Here is a 22,574-nt window from a genome sequence, read left to right as displayed (position 1 = left end):
GCGGGGGCATCGGCGAGGCCTGGTTCCACCGCCTGCCTCACGGGCTTCGGTTTCCTTCCCCAGGAGACCCGAGCCAGGGGTCGAGCTCTGGGCGACACCGAGAGGGCCAAGAAGGGCCCCTGTCCTGGGCCGCGGCTGAGCGCCAGCCCTGGGCGGTGGGGGGAGTGCAGAGGCGGGGGGCATCCCTGCCGAGAGCGGGAGGCACGGGCAGTGCCCGGAGTCGGCGGCTGCAGGTAAATGAGTGATGGTTTCCCAGCCTCAGGATTTCATAATGCGTTGGCCGTTATTTTTTGTTTGTTTGTTAAAGATTTATTTTTAGTTATTTCTCTTCCCCTTCCCCCCCCCCATTGTCTGTTCTCCTGTGTCCATTCACTCTATGTTCTTCTGTGACCGCTTCTATCCTTATCAGTGGCACCAGGAATCTGTGTTTCTTTTTGCTGCGTCATCTTGCTGTGTCAGCTCTCCGCGTGTGCGGCACCATTCCTGGGCAGGCTGCGCTTTCTTTCGCGCTGGGTGGCTCGCCTTAAGGGGCGCACTCCTTGCGCGTGGGTCTCCCCTACGCGGGGGACACCCCTGCGTGGCACGGCACTCCTTGCGTGCATCAGCACTGCGCGTGGACCAGCTGCACACGGGTCAAGGAGGCCCAGGGTTTGAACCGTGGACCTCCCATATGGTAGGCAGACGCTCTATCAGTTGAGCCACATCCGTTTCCCCCGTTATTTTTAAATAGCTTTATAAATAACAAAATACTACATAGTTGGTACAGAACATTTAGAAACAGGGAAGCACAGATAACACCATAATCTCATCACCCCTAAGAGGGATTTTCTGCAAAAGCCCAGTCAGTCAATTCAGAAAACGAAAAGCTGAACGGGTGAGGAATTATTAATTCTTGTTCCGGAACCTCGTCTCTCGGGCGCAGGTGGCTCCCTTGAAGTGTCTCCAGGCCATCCCGTCCTGAAGTGGGAGCGATGGATTTGGCTTGTCCCTCCTCTCTTCAGTGAATCCGGCCCACACAGAAAGTTCTCGAAAAACAAACGAAGAGCTGGGCGAGCCTGCGCTCTCCGTGAGAATCAGCTCGTGCCCGCACACCCAGAGGAGCAGACGCAGCTCCTGCCGGCCTCTGGCTGCCGAGGCCCCTCTCGGGGAGGCGCGTGCAGCCCCCGGCCCTCGCCGTCCCCGCGCCCCGCGCCCGGCGATCCCAAGGCGGCACTGGGAGCCGCTCCCCGCCCCGGGCAGCCTGGGCCTGGCCCCTCGCCACCCCTGACCTGCCTTCTCCCTCCTTTGCAGCTGTCAGAAATGACAGGAACAAGAAGAAGAAGGAGCCTGCGAAGCAGGAGTGCACGGAAAGCTACGAGATGACGGCCGAGCTGGACGACCTCACGGAGAAGATCCGGAAAGCGCACCAGGAGACCTTCCCCTCCCTCTGCCAGCTGGGCAAGTACACCACGGTAAGGGCCGCTGGGAGCCCGCGCACACACACGCATGCACATGCACATGCATGCACATGCACACACTCACATGCATGCACACGCACACATGCATGCACACAAGTACACGTGCACGTGCACATGCACGCGTACATGCACACGCATGCACATGCATGCACATGCACACACATGCACGCCCATACAGGTGCATGCGCATGCACACGCACGTGCCCGCACATACACAGGCACATGTACACGCACACATGTGCATGCACATACACACATGTACACACATGCATGCACATGCACGCGCCTGCTTTGCCCTGGGCCTGCGCCATGGCCACCAGCGGCCTTTGGACAGCAACAGGCCGGGCGTCCCCTCTGTGCAGTCACTCGCGCACACGGTCACCCAGGAGTTCACCGACCTCCTGCTGGCTCCAGGCCGCGCGCTGGGCGCCGGGGACCCCGGTGAGCAGGCAGGGTCCTGTTCTCAGGGAGTGTGACCTAGTGGAGGAGCCACGTGACCATGGTCTCCCCACAGACACCCACACAGAGCGCGGGGAGGCCTGGGGGGCCAGGGCACGTCTTGAAGACCCCACCCCATAGGCATGAGGTTCTGGGGCCCGGGGCTGCCTTCAGCAGAGGGTGTGTGCAGCCCCCCAAGTCAGGGCAGCAGGAGGGGGCATGTAGCCCGAGGGACTGCCCGCAGCTGGCCAGCCTCCTGCCTCGGGGGTCTGGGCGCCCCCAGCCCACCCGGCCCCAGAGCTGCTGCAGGACGGTGGCCCTGGAAGAGACCTGTCAACTCTTCTCCACTAGTTTTCCCTCCACCTTCAAAAAGAATGGTTACGTCTCGATTTTTGTACTTGAATCGCAGTGACATTTGCAGAAGAAACCAACCAGCCAGCATCCCCAGTGTTCTGGGAAGGGGCCTTAACTGAAGGTAGAAGTAAGGGGATGGGGGAGGCGCGACCCCACGGGGAGAGGCGGGGTGGCTGGTGTAGGACGCGCCCATGGCAACGTCACGAGGGAATTGAGTTTTTTCAGTGATTTGTGCGTGTTTTCTGCTCACTGATGGATATTTCCAGTGTGTGGCACCTAATAGCCCCCCAGGTATTAGTTGAATGAACGAGTCAGTGAATGAATGAATGAATGACTCTTCCTGGAATGTGGCTCTGGCCTCCTCCAATGGCCTGTGCTGTTTGCCTAGTAGGCGAGCACATGTACTTTTCAAAAAATTCAGATATTGCGACGTTTGCTGATTTGGTGACTGGTGGTGAGAAAAAGGACAGCACGAAGATAAAGATGCCGGAAAGAAAGGAGAACAGCGAGCGCAGGGCCTTTGAGGCGGCTCTCGGGGAGCAGAGGGTGGCACCTGGCAGCCGCGCTGCAGTTAGCGTGGCGAGGGGCGCGGCGACCGGCCCCCGGGGAGATGATGTGGAAAGTGCGGCAGTGCTGCCAGGGCAGCTGGTGGCAGCCCCTCCTGAGTGCTGCCCGGGGCCTGGCGCTGGGCTGAGAGGGCAGGGCCCCTGGCTGACACGCGGGCGCGCAGAGCAGGCCTTCCCCAGCCCCCATGTGCCCGCCAAGGCCCCGGGGTCTTGAGAAAATACAGGTCCAGGGCGGAGCCTGAGAACCTGCATTCCTGGCGAGCTCCGATGTTGCTGCCCTCTGACTAGCAGAGGCCATCGACCTGCTTGGACTGGCAAGGGTCAGGAGGCCCCTCTGGGCCCACCCAGACTCTTGAGGCCCCTCTGGGCCCACCCTGCAGCCCTGAAGCCCCCGGATTAGTCTGCCGGGCCCAGGGAGGTGTTTGCGTCTGCAAATGTGCCCCCTTTGAGCTTGGAGAGCACAGTCCTGGCCAAGCAGGGACACGGAAGCAGGACAGGGCTAGGCACGGGGGAGCTTTCCTTGTTGTTTCTGGCTGTGTTCGAGAAGTTTCGGGTTTATAGAACAATCGAGAATAAAATACAGATTCCCGTATCCCACCCTCTTAGTAACGCCTTGCGGTACGGTTGTTACACCTGATGAAAGTGCCTTTTTAGAGTTGTTCTGTTAGAGCCCCAGAGATCAGGCGGGCCCCCGTGCCAAGAGGCAGTGGAGGCTGAGCCTCGTGCCACGGGAGGAGGATGCCTGGACCAGGTTAGCGTCGGTCAGACCGCGCTCTGCCCCCGCCAGCCGTGCGGCTGCCAGCCACTTCCTTCGCTTCCCTCGGCTGCGTCTTTCCAGTAAAACGGGGATCCCAGAGGTGGTTGGGAGGACGTCATCCAGGTTCTGGGGCCGACAGACGCTGGCCGAGCGCCCGACGGGGCGATGTGGGAGCGGAGTGACCTTGGAAAAGTCACTGCATCGTTCTGAGCTCCCGCATCTGCAAAACGGGAATTCTGGAGGTGCCCCCTCGCGGGGCTGCTGGGAAGAGGAGAGGAGAGGAGCACACCCGAGCCCCTTGCCTGGTTTTGAGCCCAGAGCAAGGTTCTGCAGCAGGGCCAGGCAGGTCGCGGTGACTCGCTCTTCCTGTGAGCGTCTCGTCGTCGTTCAGGGCCGCGGGTCCACGTCCTGCTGCTCTTCGCCCACCTGCAGGCCGGGCAGGATGCGAGCGGCCCAACGAGCGGCTCGGGAACCTGAGCCGGGGAGATTTAGGGAGCCTTAATGGACTCAGAAAAACGACCACAAGCTGACCCATTAAACCCCTGAGATGCTTTCCAGGAGAAGCGTGGCTTTAGAGGAAGGCGGTGGTACGCAGTGACAGCCGTGGGGTCTCTGCTTTCTGTGTCAGAAAATGACCATTTGGGAATGGCCAGGAATCAGAACTTGAAAGGAGAGGGGGGGACCTCGGAGGGGAGGCAGCAGGTGGGGCGCAGGGCCCAGGGGAGCGCCCGGCCTGCGCCCCGATCTCCACTCTGCCACGCGCAGCTCTCCGACCCACAGCCAGCCCTGGTTGATCCATCCAGCCAACACTTGCTGCGGGCCTACTGGGTGCAGAACTGGAACCCATGGATGCCCGCAGCTGGACGCTGCAGTCCGGTTGGAAATTGAATGTTTTTGTTTAAAGTTTTATTTGTTTTTTTCTTTCTCCCTCTACCCCCCGTCTCATTGTTGTTGTGGTTTTGGGGGTTTGTTTGGGTTTTTTTTGCACTCGTCTGCTCTCTGTGTCCATTTGCTGTGTGTTCTTCTGTGTCTGCTTGTCTTCTCGGTAGGCAGCTCCGGGAACCGATCCTGGGACCTTCTGGAGTGAGAGAGAGGCACTCAGTCTCTTGTGCCACCTCAGCTTCCTCGTCTGCTGCATCTCTTACTGTCTCGCCCCCATGTCTCTTGTTGTTGCGTCATCTTGCTGCGCCAGCTCGCCGTGCAGGCCAGCTCACCACACGGGCCAGCTTGCTTCCCCAGGAGGCCCCGGGAACCGAACCCTGGGCCTCCTATATGGTAGACGGGAGCCCAATCCCTTGAGCCACATCAGCTTTCCCTGGAAAATCAACTTTGGCCCAAGGTTTATGAGCATTTGGAAACCTCCGCGGCGCGCATAAGGCCTCCGCTTTTGACGAAGAATGTCCTGCAGGCACCCGGGACCTTGCTGGGTGGTGGAAAAGGAGGAGAGCATTCCCAGCAGGGGGAAGCGGCAGGATCACGGCCAGGAGTGGTGCGGACAGGGGGGCTGAAGCTTTGTGTGTTCGGGACGCGTCTGTGGGCATTGGCCGCAGAGAGCCGGAGGGTCCGCGGGGGGAGAAGCTCTTCCTGAGGACGGCCCCGGGCCGCTCTGTGTCGGACCAGAAGTCTTGCGCAGACGAACAGGGCAGCGCTTTCTTCCTTCCTTTCTTGGAGGCGCCCTGGCAATTCCAGAAGCCGTCGGTGGCTCCTCCTGGCCACTGGGGCCACCTCAGAGTCCTGCCACCTCACGGGCACCTCAGGATGCCGAGCCATCTACTCCTCCACTTAGCCTGGTGTTCCACCAAAGACCCGAATCTCCACGGCCTCGGTGGGGCGAGGGCCTTCAGCCCCCCAGAGGGGCTCGTGTGCCAGCCCAGGAATCCTAGACGACAGGGGCCCAGGGATGCCCCCAAAGGATCACCTGCAAGAGGCCCCCGCAGCATCCGCCGTGTTCCCAGCAGACCGCCAGGGATGCGGGGTCCTCAGTGCCCCTCGCCCCTCGCCCCCTGCCCTCTGCCCAGAGCCCCCCACCGTGGCCGAGCCTGTCGTTGAGTGCGTGCTCCCGCCCCGCGGGGCTGCCAGCTGCCCCCGCCCCTCCGCTGAGCCCCCCGGCTCTGAGGACAAGGCCGTGCACTGGTTTTGGGGGCCTCTCTGCCTCATCCTCCTCCTGGCAGACGTGCCTGCGCCGGTGCTTTCCGGAAGCCCTGTTGTCGCGGCGCCGTGTTTGTTGACGGCGAGGAGATGCTGGCCGGCTCACCGCATCTCTTCCTGGGATGCCGGGGTCCTCCAGCCACTGCGTGGAAGCATCCAGAGTCTGAGCACGGGAGGGAGGTGACAAATGCACGAGCAGGAGCCGCGCGTGCGAGGGACGCACGGGGCAGCGGGGCAAGCCCGGACCCTCTGCGTGGTTCCTGCACTTGTTCCTGAACTTGTCTGGGCCTTGGCCTCCCCCTCAGCCAGACACGGGGGTGACCGTCCCACCTCCTGGGGGCTCCAGGGGAATTGCTACACGCCTGCCGCGAGTCCAGCCCTAACTATGGGGCTGATAAAAAAATAAAACAGAATAAAATAAAGTTAATATAAAATGGAGCCCCAGAAGGCGAGTGGCAGGAGCGCTCAGCGGAGAAAACTTCTCCTGGTGTCAGCCTCGGGTGGTCAAGGAGCAAAGACCTCCGGCCCCTGGCGGACGGTGGAGGGACTCCACTTGCCAGGGGCCTCTAAGTGCTCATTTTTGGTGAGAAACTTTGCTTTTCTCCTTTAGCCGGGCGGATCAGCAAGCAGCCCAGGCAATGCCCAGGAGCCCCCGTCGTGGGACGTTAAAGACCCCGGTGGCCCCACGGCCAGTCATGGCCCTTGTTCCGACAGTGACACGATCAGAAACACAGCACGTGGGGAGGTGGATTTGGCCCAGTGGTTAGGGCGTCCGTCTACCACATGGGAGGTCCGCGGTTCAAGCCCCGGGCCTCCTTGACCCGTGCGGAGCTGGCCCATGCGCAGTGCTGATGCGCGCAAGGAGTGCCCTGCCACGCAGGGGTGTCCCTGTGCAGGGGAGCCCCATGCGCAAGGAGTGCGCCCCGTAAGGAGAGCCGCCCAGCGCGAAAGAAAGTGCAGCCTGCCCAGGAATGGCGCCGCCCACACGGAGAGCTGACACAGCAAGATGACACAACAAAAAGAAACACAGATTCCCGTGCTGCTGACAACAGAAGTGGACCCAGAAGAACACAGTCCTGGGCGGCGTGATCCAGCTCCCCCTGCGGCCTGGCTCGGGCCTGCTGCAGAGGGCAGAGAGGAAGTGGGGGGCCCCGTCGCCCCCTCCTCTCCTGCCCTGGCTGCCAGCCTGGACCCCTTCTCACTCCCTGTCCTCGCGCCCTGTCTCTCCCGTCCTCCCCGTTTTCCGTCCCCACATGCTCAGAAAGGCTGCCGAGAACCCACGCTCCCCTCACGGCTCCCACAAGCACCCCCTTGACCAACCCGAACAGGCCAAGCCCCGCGTTTGCCGCGGCCGGAAGATCAAGTACGAGCCGTTTGGAGCCTCACGCCTGTGCATAAAACACCCGGTTATTTTGTGTTTTATTAACTGCCTCTCCCCTTCCGTTTGCATAAGAGCGAGTTAGATTTACGTGCCGTTAGGGGGCTGTGCATTAGTGGTAATAGAAGGTGCTGCGGGCGCCTCTCTCCCGGCCCCGGCGCCTGATAAAGTAACCTCATCCGACGCCGGCGAAGATGTCGTTCCCACTCGCTGGGCTGGTACAATGTCTTTTTTTCCAGATGGATACTCCACGGCGAAATGATTTCCCACCGAAAGCCGCCTCTGCGTCCTTCTCCTCCGTGTCATCTTCCTCCGCAGCGGATAAACTGCCTATTAAATTTAATTACAGCCCAAATGGCCGCACATCCTGATCTCGCGGTTCCCCCGAGTGTGCTGTGCTCCACCACGGCCCTCGAGGAGGCGATGAAATAAATCTGGGGGATGTCCGCCTCCTCCGTGCCAGGCCCGCCGTGGCCGGCGACAGGGGCCACCCGTCCGCGCGCCTCGTGGCTGCGCTTTGGCCTGGAGGTCAGGCAGCCTTTGCCTTCCGGCCTTCTTCGCCGACTCTAAAAACAAGAGCTGGTTTTATGGGCTCCCGGGGACGCGTTTCCACCGAGGCGGGGAAGTCAAGGCGCTGGTGGAGAGGTGCAGTGCCCGTTATCGGACTGTTCGGCTTTGTCGGGGGGCCAGACACCCGCGGGAGCGGCCGAGGGGGCCCGTGGGCAGGCCCCGGCCCGGGGAAGCAGCTTCAGCGAGCCTCATCCTTACGTGACGGTTGTCGTGGGGCCTTGAAAGCGGGAAAGGAGGGTGGGAACGTCATTCACACGCTGATCATTCAAGAACCGTTTAGGAAGCCCCTGCTCTGCACTCAGACACTGATGAACAGAACCAGACAAGCCCGCCCTCGGTGAATGAATTAGCGGGAAGCGGACGTGGCTCAACTGATAGAGCTTCCACCTACCGAATGGGAGGACCTGGGTTCGATCCCCGGGGCCTCCTGGCGGAGAAGAAGAGAAAGCGTGTCCGTGTGGCGAGCCAGTGCCCACGCGAGTGAGTCACGCGGCAAGATGATGACACATCAGAAAGAGAGACAAGGGGAGAGTCAAGGTGAAGCGCAGCTGAGACCAGGCACCGAGGTGGCACAATTGACAGGGAACCTCTCTCCTCCTTAAGGGGTCCCCAGGATCGAATCCCGGTGAATCCTAGAGGAGAGAAAATGAGAAGACAACACAGACAGCAAAAAAACAGCAAGGTGGGAGGAGGGGAAGGGGAAAAATAAATAAATCTGTAAAAAAATGAATGAATTAAAGCGTGCGGGAGGAGTTCCGTGCTGTAAACCCAGAGCAGGACGGAAGCTTCTGGAGTGCTGGAGGCGGGGCGGCCAGGGGAGAGCTCAGAGGGAGGGCGGCCGTTGACCACAGGTTGGAAGGAGCGAGGCAGTGGGGGCAGCAGATCCTGGGATAGAGTCCAGGGGAGGGAGACACTGGTGCCAAGGCCCTGCGGCTCATCCATGACCAGCAGGGACAACGAGCCCCGAGTGACTGCGCAGAGGGAACAGGGAGAGCTGGGCAGGGCGAGGCCAGGAAGGAGGCGCCAGTCTCGGGGGGGCTTTTGCTCTGAGTGAGGGAAGAACGCTTTGGGGACTGAGCAGCAGGGTGCCCTCGTCTGACCTGTGCTTCAAAATGACCCTCTTGTTGCTGTGATGAGAACAGACCATCCGGAGACCACAGCGGACAAGGGAGACCAACGAGGAGGCTGTCATGATAATCACGCAGGGGGTGAGGGTGGCTGGGATGAGGATGGCGACACAGAGAGCAGCCTGCTACTGGCCCCTGTGAACTGGGGGCGAGAATGTAAATCTCTCCTAAAACCCCTGTAAACCATAACTGCGTGTCGGAATTCTGGGAGGGACAGAAACCTCACGATGGCGTAAATAAAAAAGAATAAGAATTAGCAGAGTCCTGGTGCGGACGAGGCTTGGCTGGGCAGGGGCTCGGGCAGTGCCTGAGGACGGGCCGCTCATCCCCGCTCCCCGTCTTTAGCTTAGCCTTCCCCTACGGTGGCTTTCTTTGGGGGGGGGGAGTCTTCTCTGCCTAGTGGCCCTTCGAAGTTCCCGGCATCCCCCGTTGACAGAGAGCGCTGGGTTCTGGTCAGTCCATCGCAGGCCCCGGATGAGCCTCACTGGCCTGCTGTGGGCCCCCTGCCCGCCCAGTCCCGGAGCCCAGGACCACCAGGACCCAAGGGAGACAGCCAGCCCTCCCACCCCGAGCCTGCAGGAAGGGCAGGGCGGGTCCCCGACAACCCAGAGGCAGAAGGGAGGTCCACAGGGTGCTGTGAGGAAGGCCACGGAGTGGGCCTCGAGGTAGCGCCAGGGCGGCTGTGAGGAAGACTACGGAGTGGGCCTCGAGGTAGCGCCGGGGCGGCAGTGAGGAAGGCCACAGAGTGGGCCTCGAGGTAGCGCCAGGGCGGCTGTGAGGAAGACCACGGAGTGGGCCTCGAGGTAGCGCCAGGGCGGCCGTGAGGAAGACCACGGAGTGGGCCTCGAGGTAGCACCAGGGCGGCCGTGAGGAAGACCACGGAGTGGGCCTCGAGGTAGCGCCAGGGCGGCTGTGAGGAAGACCATGGAGTGGGCCTCGAGGTAGCGCCAGGGCGGCCGTGAGGAAGACTACGGAGTGGGCCTCGAGGTAGCGCCAGGGTGGGGTCTCCCAAAGCCGGCGGGGTCCCGAGGCTGGTTGCCGGGAACCCCTGGGCTGGCCGGTGCCGCCCTGCCCTGGTCGCGCGCTGCCCTCGTCCTCCGTCCGCGCCTTCTGCTGACTGGCCGGGCCTGGCCCTCCTCCGCTCAGCAGGACCTGCGCCATCTTGGACCACGAAGGCTGCCTGAGCGTGGCCTCGTCCGAGCAGATCTCAGGGCCCGCGTAAAAGCGGGTTCACCCCCACAGGGCCGGGGAGCCCTTGAACGTGTCTTTGGGGGGGCCACGATGGGGTCTGCCTCAGGAGGGGGAAAGACGAGGGCACCCCATGGCCGCTGGGCTCCATCCACGTCGGCCACATGAGCCCCGGACGGGGCGGTGGCCGAGGCCAGCAGGCTTCTGGTTGGGAGATTCCAGAACGGAAAGCAAAGCGAAACCCTTGCACAGCCTGTCGGCGCAGTCCTGGCAGAAGGGGAGACCGCCCGGAACTTCTGGCAGGTTCTTTGTGGTGTCTCAGGCCGTCCGCAGGGCGAGCGGCCCCTCTGCCCCTCGAGGAGAAGAGGTGGGCTGAGGCCATCACGGGCCAGAGCACGAGAACCTCACGGCCTGCGTCGCCGCTGCGCCAAGGAGGACCAGGGAGAAGACAGTTATCGCCGTGGTCCGAACCCTCTGGCAGCGGCGGGGGTGGAGGGTGGGGTCCACACTGGGACCCTCTTGAGTCCCCTCAGCGGCCTCTAAGGACAGGCATTGCATCTCCCCGCTCACGGATGGGTAGACTGAGGCGCGTGGCGATGGCACCGTGTGCTGGCGGCTGCGCCCGTGAGCCAAGGCGGAGAAAGGCGAGCATTCGGGGCCAGGTGGACGTGGGGCTGATCGTGGTCCCTCCAAGTCCCCCCTCGCCCCAGGAAGTGAGCGCCACCCCCCCCCCGGTGGCCGTGGGGGCTCAGCAGGGTGAGGGGTGCGAGTTCAGCTGTGAGCGTGGGCAGGCGGGGCCCGGGGCCCGTGTGACCGCAGCTGTGTCCCCAGCCCCTTGGCTTTGGGTGGGGAAATCCCCGTGGGAGGGACGCAGGGAGGACGGGGCACGAACGAGTGACGAGCGTCCCCGTGGACGCGGCCAAGGCTTGGGCTGCAACCTCCCAGCGCCCGGTCCCCCCCGGTGCCCCAACCCTGTGACACCCAGAGGGCGGGGGCTCCTCAGGGCGCTTGTTCTTCGAGGACCGGAGGCCGATGGGGCCAGGAGCCCGGTCTCGGGGAGGACGCAGAGGGCGGTGGCCCCGTCCCTGCTGCCTCGCCGGCTCCGTCACGAGCTGGCTGGACGAGGCGGAGAGAGGCCGGGGCCCCTGGGGACAGGGAGTGCCCCGTGGTGGCCCCCGGGGCCCTGTTTTCGGCTCTTCTGTTCCTTTGTGCTGCGAGGTGGTGGGTTTTAGTCGCCATCATGTCGCTTCTTTATCAGGAGAAATTTCTTCTTTTTTCCTCCCCCTCTCCCCGGTTGTCTGCTCTGTGTCCGTTTGCTGCGTCTTCTTTGTCCACTTCTGTTGTTGTCAGTGGCATGGGAATCTGTGTGTTTCTTTTTGTTGTGTCATCTTGCTGCGTCAGCTCTCCATGTGTGCGGCACCATTCTTGGGCAGGCTGCACTTTCTTTCCCGCTGGGCGGCTCTCTTTATGGGGTGCACTCCTTGCACATGGGGCTCCCCTACGCGGGGGACACCCCTGCGTGGCACGGCACTCCTTGTATGCATCAGCACTGTGCATGGGCCAGCTGCACACGGGTCAGGGAGGCCCGGGGTTTGAACCGCGGACCTCCCGTGTGGTAGACGGAGGCTCTAGCAGTTGAGCCAAGTCCGCTTCCCGGGTCCGAGCCCTCTGCGCAGAGGAGTCCAGGCTAGCGCTCGGTCCCCCGCGAGGACGCCCCGGCCGCGCGGTGTGCTGGCCCCTGCTGCTCGGCCCCCGAGGCCGCCCTGACGGCGTCGTCTTCCCCCCGCAGAACTCCAGCGCCGACCACCGCGTGCGGCTGGACCTGGGGCTGTGGGACAAGTTCAGCGAGCTGGCCACCAAGTGCATCATCAAGATCGTGGAGTTCGCCAAGCGCCTGCCGGGCTTCACCGGCCTCACCATCGCCGACCAGATCACCCTGCTCAAGGCCGCCTGCCTGGACATCCTGGTAGGTGCCGCGGGGGGCCGCGGGGGCGGGGGGCGGGGGGAGTGGGCCCAGGGGCGGGAGGCGCCCGCAGAGACCCAGGGCGGCCTTGGCCCTCCCCAGCCTCGCCGCTCGCCGCCCCCGGGGCCCGCGCAGCCCGGGCCCCCAGGCCCCCATGGCACCCAGTGCAGGGACCCCCGCGGGACCAGGGGAGGCCAGCCCTGACCCGCAGCGCTGGGCCGCTCACTCCTCCGCCTCCGAGGCCAGGCCAGCTCGGCGGCCCTGCTCCCCCCACCCCCCCGTGGCCCCACTGTCCCCCCGTGGCCCCACTGTCCCCCCGGGGACACGTGCAGCCCCTTCCGCGGCACGGCCTCAGGGCTCGAGACGCCCCTCGGGGTCTCCGGGCTGAGCCCACGGGGGTGGCGCGGTGGCGCCCCAGCCCCCTCAGTGGTCTCGCCTCGCTCCCATGCCCCCTTCTCCGTGGGCCTCAGTTTCCCCACCTCTGCGCCCTCCTCCCTGCACCCCCCACGGCGGCTCCCAGAGCCTTAGAGGGAGAAGGATGCATCCACGCGCCGCGCCCGCGGGTCGTCCCCCGCTCTCTGGTGGGTGCCAGAGGTGGGGGGCGCTTCCTGGGTTGGGGGGGTGCTCCCGGGGCGGCGGCAGGGCTGGGTCCTCCCTGGAGGCGGGGCGGGTCAGAGGGGCGGGTGAGCTGGGGCGGGTTCTTAGGCTCTTTGGTGGCTTTGGGTGTCAAGCGCTGCGCAGAGCAGGTCCTGTCACCCACCGCCCTTCTTGGCACACTCGCCCTCCCACGGGCCGTGCGAGCGGGAGAGGGTCTGCAGGAGGGGGGCAGCGTTTGTGCACCCTTCAGCTTCCTGGGTGGAGAGGAGGGGGAGGGGGAAGGGGAGGGGGAGGGCGAGGGGGAGGGGGAGGGCCCGCAGCGCCCTTTCTGAGGCTTGACCTTGCCCTCTGCCTGCCTCCTCATCGCCCTTTGTCCAGCCGCCACGTGGGGGCAGTTTCTGGTCCCCCCGTCCCAGCCCTTGGGGGAAAGTGGGGCCTGAGAGGGCCGCGTGGGGACCCTCCGGGGAAGCGCCTCCTTTCTGCCACGCCACGTGCTGCACGATTCCGACCCCCGAGAGGCCCTGCCGCCCCCGCTGCCGCCTTCCCGCTCGTGTGCGGGGAGCCGCTGCCGTGCCAAAGCCTGCCGTCGCCTAAGAAGCAGCCCTTGGCCCTTGGCGGGAGCCAGCTGCAACAGGCGCCTATTTCTGTGGCCTCGGTCAAGTCACTGAACCTCCCCCAGCCTCAGTTTACCCAACCGTCAAGTAAGATACAAATCAACAGGGCATTAAGTCAGGTAAATGCATTAAAAAGTTATAAGGGGGAGTGGAGGTGGCTCGAGTGGTTGGGCGCCCGCCTCCCTCATGGGAGGTTCCAGGTTCGATTCCCAGTGCCTCCTAAAGAAGACAAACAACTAACAGACGTTGAGTAAAAACAACAAACAGACAATAAAGAAAAACAATGAGCCAAAAAAACTAACGAGCAGAAAAGGAACACAAAAAAAAAAAACAACAAGCAAGACAATGAGTGAAAACAAAATGAGCAGGGAGCAGATGGGGCTCACACAGTTGGGCTCCTGCCTCCCTCATAGGAGGCTCCAGGTTTGGTTCCCGGTGCCTCCTAAAGAACCAAACAAACAACGAGCAGACATCAAGCAAAAACAACAAGCAGACAACAAGGAAAAACAATGAGCAGACAAGCAGACAATGGACACACAAACAAGCAAGACAATAAGCAAAACAATGAGCACACAATGAGCAACAACAAAATGAGCAGGGAGTGGATGTGGCTCAAGCGGTTGGGCACCCACCTCCCACATGGGCCGCCCCAGGTTCGGTTCCCGGTGCCTCCTAAAGAGAGAACTGGGGTGCCCTGGAGGGGGTGGAGACCTCCACTCAGGTGAGGCGACAGGCGGGGACACTCACCTGTTGGAAAGCTTCTCACCTGAGCCATTGGAGAGAGCGTGACGGGGGAGGCAGGAGGGACAGATGGACAGACAGGCACGGGCTGAGGGGAAGCCCAGGCCGGCCCGAGGGCCACTGGCCCGGGCTGAGCGCCGTCCCCTTGAAGCCAGGGTCCTCGTGCCTTGTGGCTGCAGGAGGCACCGTGGCTCCAGGGGCAGAGCTGTGGAGCGTCGCGGGCAGGTACGAGGGGACGGAGGCCTGCCACCCGGCCATGCCATGCTGCGGGGGCCCCTGGGCGCCCAGCCCCGCTTGGGGGGCCACCAGCGCACACCCCGGCCAGGCTGCCCTGGCAGGGGGGAGGGAGGTGCCGAGGCCAGCTCGGTCGTGGCTGCCACAGGTGGCCCCGAGGCCTCCTGGCACGAGGGCAGAGCCTTCTAGACGGTCACGGGGAGCCGTCGGGGCCTGCGTCACCCACCGCGACATCCTGGGCCTGAGCTCAGCGACGGGGGGCCTGGCGCAGCCCCTGCCCTGGGCGCGGCCCTCAGGCCTCCTCTCGGCAGCCCTCCCTGCTTCCTTCCCGCCTGCTCTCGGCTGCTGTCCCCTGCAGCTCACGAGGGACAAACAAGTCCTGAGTCGCCTGGCCCTTCGGGTTTGTCACCTGGCCCTCGGGTTTGCCCCCTTGTCCTCTTCCCCTCCCTGCCGCTTTCTCTCCTTTCCCAGGTACCACTCGGGCCCTGCGACGTCAACAGAACAGACACAGGCCGTGCCTCGTGCAGGCCCAGGGCTCCTGGGTGGGGCGGGGGGCAGGGCAGGCGCCAGCGGGTAGAATGGACGGTGTCACCCACGAGGGACAGGGGACAGGGAGGGATTGGTGTGGCCAGGGAGATGCGGGACCTTGGAAGAGCCCGGAATGAAGCAACAGGAAGGGCAGGGAGAGGAGGGCCCTGGAGAGCGCAGTGCAAAGGCCCTGGGGCGCAGCGGGGAGCAGGGAGGGGACAGCGTGGCGGGAGAAGCGAAGCGGGGGCGAGGGGCGCGGGAGGGCGAGGGGCGCGGGAGCGGGCGCGGCCACGGCGGCGCTCATTTCTGGGGACAGAAAGCCCTGGGTTCTGAGCAGAGGAGTCCAGGCGCTGCCCTGGGTGTTTACAGGCTCGCCTCGTCTTCTCCTGCGGAGCTGACTCGACACTGACCGAGGGGCTGAGGCTCAGCAAGTTTCCTGCGCACCTACTGGGCGCCGGGCCGGGTTCACCACGGGGAAGCGCTGAGTCCCCGCCTTCCTGGGCATGGAGCCCCGCTGGCCCAGGTGCCCAGCTGTGCCTGCCCCACCCACACGTGGCCCCCTTGTGACTCACCCCAGCCTCAGGTGTTAGCTGAAGGGCAGGCTCCAAGGCCGGCCTCACTGTGTGACCTTGGGAAAGTCACCTCCCCTCTCTGAACCTCTGTTTCCTCCTATTTATTTACTTTAGATTTTTTTTTCCTCTTCCCTTCCCCTCCCCCCCCCCCAGGTGTCTGTTCTCTGTGTCCATTCGCTGTGTGTTCTTCTGTGACCACTTCTATCCTTATCAGTGGCACTAGGAAACTGTGTTTCTTTTTGTTGCGTCATCTTGCTGTGTCAGCTCCCCGTGTGGGCAGCACCATTCCTGGGCAGGCTGCACTTTCTTTCACGCTGGGCGGCTCTCCTTATGGGGCGCACTCCTTGAGCGTGGGGCTCCCCTACACGGGGGACATCCCTGCGTGGCAGGGCACTCCTTGCGTGCATCAGCACTGCGCATGGGCCAGCTCCACACGGGTCAAGGAGGCCTGGGGTTTGAACCGCGGACCTCCCATGTGGTAGACGGATGCCCTGTCCATTGGGCCAGAATCCGTTTTCTGATGAGTGGTGACGCGGCGGAGGAGTTACGACCCACCTGCATCTCTTTACAACAAGCCCGGGTGGCACGGTGAGACTGACTCAGTCCCGCTGGCCAAGACGGGGGTTTCCATTCACGGAGGACCTGGGTGCCGGTGCGAGGGGCCCTGAGGCCACCACGGAGCCCCCCCCCGGCGCTGGACCTCCCGGGGGCCCCGCAAGGGCCGGGTGCAGGTCCCTTCCCGCGGGAGGCACACGGTTCCCGGCATCCTGGAAACGCGCCCACGCCAGGCCCAGCAAGCCCTTCCGGAGATGCACCAGGGACTGCCCGGCCCCACCTCAGAGCGGGATCCGTGGCCCCGGGGACTGTGTCTACACAGGCGGGGGCCCACCCCGGAGCCTCAGTAGAGTCGAGGCAGCAGGCTGAGGGGCGCCAGCTCTGGGTTGGGGGCTTCGGCATGGCCCCTGGGCCCCCCGTGCCGTCGTGGGCAAGTCGGCCCGCTCGTCTTTGGGGGTGGCGCCGTTACCCCAGAACCGGGTTCAAATCCCAGCTCTGCCGCTTAGGACCTCGAGGATGATGAGGCCCCCTGGGAAAATGGGTGACCAGCAGCTCCTCCCTGGACGGTCGCAGGGAGAAGTGTGGAGTTGCCGCGCATGAGGCGCCGCACATGAGGCGGAGTGGGGTGCAGACCGCCTTCCAAAATGGTGCTCGCCAGCTGCCGCCAGCTTGCATGAAGGCGCATGAAGGTGACACTGGATTTCAAAGACTTAGTGTGTCAGTCAGCCAAGGGGTGCTGATGCAAAGTACCAGTAACAGAATAAAATAGCTGTCGGCTATTTTATTTTAATTTCTACACACACACACACACACACACACAGCTCTCTGCATCCTTTTGCTCTGTGTTCCTCTCATTAGGCGGCTCCAGGGACCAATCCTGGAACCTTCCGGAGCGGGAGAGAGGCGCTCAGTCTCTTGTGCCACCTCAGCTTCCTGGTCTGCTGCGTCTCTTATTGTCTCCCCTTTGTGTCTCCTTGTTGCGTCATCTTGCTGCGCCAGCTCTCCATGAGGGCTGGCACTCTACGTGGGCTGACATTCCACACAGGCCAGCTCGCCTTCACCAGGAGGCCCTGGGAATCGAACCCTGGACCTCCTTATGGTAGACGGGGGCCCAACTGCTTGAGCCACATCTGCTTCTCTCTGTTGACTTTAATAAAGGGTATTTATTTGGGCTAGAAGCTCACAGTGACCAGGCCATAAAGCGTAAGTTACTTCCTCACCAAACTCTGTTGCCACGTACCGGACCAAGATGGCTGCTGGCCTCTGCGAGGGTCCTGCCTTCCTCTTCCTCCTAAGGCTCCGAGGTCCCGGCTCCTTCCGTCCCAGCGGCCGGCTGGCATAAGGCTCTTCTCTCCCCAGGGCTCGTTTCTGTCGGGGCTTTCTCGGCTCTTCAGGGCTCTGGTCTCTTAACTGCAAACTATCGGGCCACAGCTCGGCTCTCTCCCCAGGGCTCCAGCGTCCCAAACTAAACGCTCTGCGTTCTCCTTCTCCGTGTGTTTCCTTCCCTGTCTTTGCCTGAGCCTGTGTTTATCTAGCCCACAAAGCGGGGTGGGGGGTGACTCAAATCGAGTCGCCCTAACGACGTGGTCAAATGAAAGCCCTGATCCTGGTTTACTAAAGTAACACGGAACCTCTGAACCTGAGACAATCTACTGCGCCCACGCGGGCAGACCCGTTGACAAACACGGGCTCATATCTATTTTTGGAATTCATAAGCAACACCAAACTGCCACACTTAGCGTTAAAAGTACCAACTGGCTCCTTAAGGACTTTTTATCCAGATTGCATGTTGGCTCTATTAGGTTAAATCGGAGATTTTATTAAAATTAATTCCACCTGTTTCTCTCTACATTCTTTGTTCACGTGGCTACTGGAGCGCCACTCTAGAAAGCAGTAGAGACGACGCGTGCCCCCAGCGCGGGCACTTCCGACTCCGTGAAGGAAGGATGGTGGCCCTGGGAGAACCTTCTGTCCCGTCATGCTCCGCTCCATGTGCGCCCAGTGAAGCGGGCTGCGTGGAGCAGGTGCAGCGTTTGTACCATGACCTGTGTGTTCCCACGAGCACGTGGGTCCGAGCAGTCACGTCGGGTCGGGATCCACCCACAGGCTCCCAGACACAAGGCCGACACCCAGGAGGGAGAGGAACGCGGGCTGCCCCTTTGCCTGAAAACAGAGACCTGGGGCTGCCACCCTCCCTCGGCGATTCAGCGGGGGGAGAGCAGCTGGGGGGTCCAGGTCGCTCAGTCAGCAGGTGTCCATTCACCACGTCCTCCACGGAGGGTGCCGAAAACACGCCCGAGAGCGGGCGGCACGGAGCAAGCCGAGCCGGAGCTCCCACCCTAGGGGGGCGCCGGGCCCGTGAGCTCAGGGACCAGCAAGTGTAAAGGAAGTAAAGGTGGGCGATGGCTCCTGACATGGGGTGCTGCCCACTGATGAGGAAGGACGGGCTGCTGCCACGTGCAGTCCCGGCCGGGAGTCTCGCCAACGTGCTACTGAGTGAATGAAAGCCAGACACGGGGAAGCCGATGTGGCTCGACTGATAGAGCGTCCGCCTACCATGTCGGAGGTCCAGGGTTCAAACCCCAGGCTTCCTAATCTGCATGTGCAGCTGGCCCATGCGCAGTGCTGATGCGCACAAGGAGTGCTGGGTCACACAGGGGTGTCCCCACGCAGGGGACCCCCATGCGCAAGGAGTGCACCCCATAAGGAGAGCCGCCCAGCACAAGCCTGCCTAGGAATGGCGCCGCACACACGGAGAGCTGACACAGCAAGATGACGCAACAAAAAGAAACAGATTCCCATGCCGCTGATAAGGAGGATGGAAGCGGTCACAGAACACACAGCAAATGGACACAGAGAGCAGACAACTGGGGTGGGGAGGAGAGAAATAATAAAATCTTAAAAAGAAACAAGCCAGGCACAAAGGAGCATGTGCACTACGAGCCCATGTGTCTAAAGTTCAAAAACAGACTCATCTGCCCAGTAGAAATCCGAATCATGGTGGCCTCTGAGGAGAGGCTTGGGGACGGGCCCGGGAGCCACGTGGCTGCTGGGAGTTTCCATCTCCTGATCTGGGCGGGGGGCACACGGGGTCGTGTCGAGGAAGCTGCGTCAGCTCCAGCCTTCGAGATGTGCACACAAGTGCGTGGCCCTTAACGGTCATCTACGGCCGTGGGACGGCTTACCCCGCCACGATGTTGTTTAAAGCAGGGCACGTCCTCGTTTCCCACAGTGCCTGGGGGTCGGGAAGCGGCCGGCGGGGCGGCTCAGCCTTGGTTTCTCGCCAAGTTGCCGTCAAGACGGGCAGCCAGGGCCGCTGTCATCAGAAGGCTCGACCGGGTCGGGGAGCTGCTCGGCGCGTCGGCATGGCAGCGCTTTTGCAGTCCCGGAGAGGGGCAGGCAGGGATGAGGCCACGGGCGCCCCTTTCCCTCGCGCGTGTTCCCAGGCAGCCACCGCGCCAGGAGGGAGGCGTGGCCGAGAACCTGGCGACGCTCAACCGCCGTGGCCGTTCAACTCCAGTTGAAATTTTGAAATAATGCTATTTCCAGAAACACAGGGGAGGATGGCACAGACGCGCCGGCTTTGTGGAAGGGCGTGCAGCGCACCGAGGTCTCGAGGAGGGGGTGCTGGGCTGCCGTCTGCAGCAGGAGCCGCCCGCGAAGACGGGGGGGTGGGGCAGCACGGCGGCCAAGCGGCGCGTGCCTCGATGGCGGTTCAGAGCCAGCCCACTGGAGGCAGGGAGCAGGCAGGGGTGCCGCCGGAGGTGTGCAGGGGCGGCCGCGGGGGCTCGGGAGGAAGGTTGGGTTTAGGCTAAAAGGCGACGAGACCCCCTGGAGAGGAGCGGGCAGGGAGCGGCCTCCTCCGATGCCCATTTCTGAGTGGCGCGGCCCGGCTGCTGTGAGGGGACCCTAAAGTGCCCGGCAGGGGTGGCAGGAGGACCTGCAGAGCCCCCTCGCCCAGGGAGACGGTGGCGGCTCGGGCTGGGGGCTCACAGGGATGAAGGGCGCCGGCCCTGACTGGGGGTCCCCCCCACCCAGCCCGTTCCCCAGGGCGCGGGGACCCCCCTGCCCAAAGCAGGGAGCGACGCCGGGCGGTCTGTGCGGGAGGCTCTGTCCGTCCTGCAGGCCCCGCTGGGCCGGAGCCCACCCTGCCCGGCCGTGGCCGCCGCTCGTGGGCCCGCGGGCTGCCGCTGGCAGGGCAGATGCCCCCCGCCAGACAAAGGGCATTTTGATCCCGGAGAGGAGCGCGGTCCTCGCCACTGGCATTTGACTTTCGTGTGACCAAAGGAGACGACTTGCTTTCTCTCCGGGGCGGGGCACTGACCAGGAGCAGGGTGCCTGGGGCGCCCCCCGAAAGAAGACGCGGTGCCCTCGTCCATCCGGGGCTCGGCGCGCTTCCCCTGTGGCTGCACCACTAAGACTTAGATTTGGGTCTTTTTTTTTTTTAAGATTTATTTTTATTTGTTGCTCTCCTCTTCCCCTGTTGTCTGCGCTGTGTGTTCTTCTGTGTCCGCTTGTATTCTCAGTGGCACCAGGAATCTGTGTTTCTTTTTGTTGCGTCATCTTGCTGCAACAGCTCTCCGTGTGTGCGGCACCACTCCTGGGCAGGCTGCACTTTCTTTCGCGCTGGGCGACTCTCCTTACAGGTGCACTCCTTGCACGTGGGGCTCCCCTACGCGGGGGACACCCCTGTGTGGCAGGGCACTCCTTGCGCACATCAGCACTGCGCATGGGCCAGCTCCACACGGGTCAAGGAGGCCCGGGGCTTGAACCGCGGATCTCCCGTGTGGTAGGCAGGTGCCCTATCCCTTGAGCCATGTCCGCTTCCCTAGGTTTGGTCTTGAACCCCGCAGCCGGGCTTCATTTCGGGGCATCGTCACAATCCACGATTTGCAGCTTCGAGGAGGCAAACCCTCTGCATAGCAGAGCCGGGAAGGGACGCCCGGGTTTGGGTTTCTCCGGAGCTGTGCAGACTGTGGCAAATGCCCAAATCCTGGACTTGGGCTCCTGCCCCAGCCGCACCTGCCATGCTCGCGGGGGACAGAATCGCGTGCACTCGCGCCCCATGAGCCGCGGAGACTTATTTCCTATCTGGTTGCACACTCGAGCGGCGTCTGCAGCTCTCGCACCCCGAGCTGCCACGCGCGTTGCCGTCGTGCACTGTCGCATGGTGAGCGGCCGACCCCGCCAGGAGGCAGCGTTTCCCGGGGCTCCTCCAGGGAGTCGAAGGAGCACGGGGTGGGGTGACGGGGGCTGTAGGTGCTGGTGCTCATGCTGGGTGACCTTGGCCAGGACGCGTCCCCTCGGGGGGTTTTCTGGGGAGGGCAGGGGCTGCGCTGGCCCCCTGGGGTCCCTTGCTATCACCCTGGGAAGGGCTTGATCTCCCCTGGGCAGCCGAGGTGAAGTGAAACGGGGTGGGCAGTCAGCGGCCCGGAGGCAAGGGCTGCGCAAGCCCAGAGAGGTGCTGGCAAGTGTCGGGGGGGTAGGATGACCCCCGTCCCGTGAAGAGGACCCACTGAGACGTTTCGATAACTGCTCGCAGGAATTATCAGGTGCTTTCCAGCTCGTTGTGCCACTTTGTGAACATTCAGAAGTCTGAGAATAGGTCCTGGTTTAGAAGTTTCACTGTCCTTCCCTATGAAAACTCGTAGAATGTTCTGTTTCTGGGCCGTGGGCTGTGCGCTCCTGTACACGTGGCCAGCTGCCGTGAACAGCTGTGCAGGCTGCGCACTGCACACAGCCAAGGGAACAGAGGTGGCTGGTAAGCCAGGCTGGCCGCTAACCATAGGCATCTGGTTTGGACACTGGCAGGGAATGAGCAGCGCTGGGGCGGCGGGTGAGGGCACAGCTCAGCGACAGCCTGAGTTCAGAGCACGATGCTTCGTCATTGTGTGGCCGATGACAGTGTGTGGCTCTTTGGGTTTATTTCCCTTCCGTCAAATGGGGTGGTTGTCTTGCCTAGCTCCTGGGTTGATAGGAGAATTAAAGAGTACATGAAAGCGCTGGGCGCCGGCCCTGGCGTGTAGTAGGTGATCATGAAAGCACGAGCTGTGCTGTGCTTGGGAGGGGTGCTAGGCCCTGCCCGTGTCCTCTCAGGGCCCTGACCGGTGGCATCGGGGCTGGACGTGTTGTCGGCAGAGGGCCCCTGCGGGGCGTCCTCCGAGTCCACACCGGAGGCCCGGATTTGGGAAGGGGGTTGGCTGCAGCCCACCCGGGCACGGTGGCAGCTCGGCGCGGCCGGGGCTCCAGCGCTGCGCCCTGGCGAGGGGCCCGTGGGCAGGCGGCTCATCCGCCCAGGACACCCTTCCCCACCCAGAGCCCCCGCGCTTCCCTCGCTGGGCGGAAGTTCTGGCTTTGGGAGCCCCGGCGGGGCGCGGGCAGGGAGGACCCCGGCCCCCGCGTCTTCCCGGGAGGTAGGTGGCCGCCCCGGAGGGACGCCCGGGCGAGCTGAGCGCCAGCCTCTGGACAGAGCGCCCGCTCCCCAGCCCTGCCCAGGGTTGTCCCGCCAAGGTGGCTCCGGCCGCCGGTGTCCTGAGCTGGAGGCTGTCGGGAGAGTCACGTGTGGACGCGGCCCCATGTGGGCTCTGCCAGGCTCCCAGCTCCTCTCCAGCACCCAGGGCTGAGTAAGGCGGGGGGGCACGACGGGCTCAGCAGGCGCTGCGGGGCTTCCCGGGCTGGGCGCACCCCGAGGCCTGGGCGGCGCGGTGCCAGGCGCCCCCCGTGGCCGGCAGCGTGGGGCTCGAGGGCGCGGCAGGCAGGCTCTGGGAGACTGGCCGGGGACCCGGGC

General features: G+C 63.4%; 1 protein-coding gene across 3 annotated transcripts in view; it reads left to right on the top strand.

Moving 5' to 3' along the window:
- RARB (retinoic acid receptor beta) overlaps nt 1-22,574 on the top strand; it is a 444,337-nt gene that overhangs the window by 416,073 nt on the left and 5,690 nt on the right. For all 3 annotated transcript variants that reach the window (XM_058290879.1, XM_058290878.2, XM_058290877.2), the window contains exons 4-5: nt 1,291-1,451; nt 11,773-11,949. In XM_058290879.1, coding sequence (XP_058146862.1) covers nt 1,291-1,451; nt 11,773-11,949 — 338 coding nt within the window. The remainder of the gene's footprint in view (nt 1-1,290; nt 1,452-11,772; nt 11,950-22,574) is intronic.

This window comes from Dasypus novemcinctus, chromosome 31, assembly GCF_030445035.2.
Source record: "Dasypus novemcinctus isolate mDasNov1 chromosome 31, mDasNov1.1.hap2, whole genome shotgun sequence".
NCBI classification, from domain to species: domain Eukaryota; kingdom Metazoa; phylum Chordata; class Mammalia; order Cingulata; family Dasypodidae; genus Dasypus; species Dasypus novemcinctus.
The sequence above is the reverse complement of the archived record's forward strand: the minus strand, read 5'-3'. Positions and strand labels throughout refer to the sequence as shown.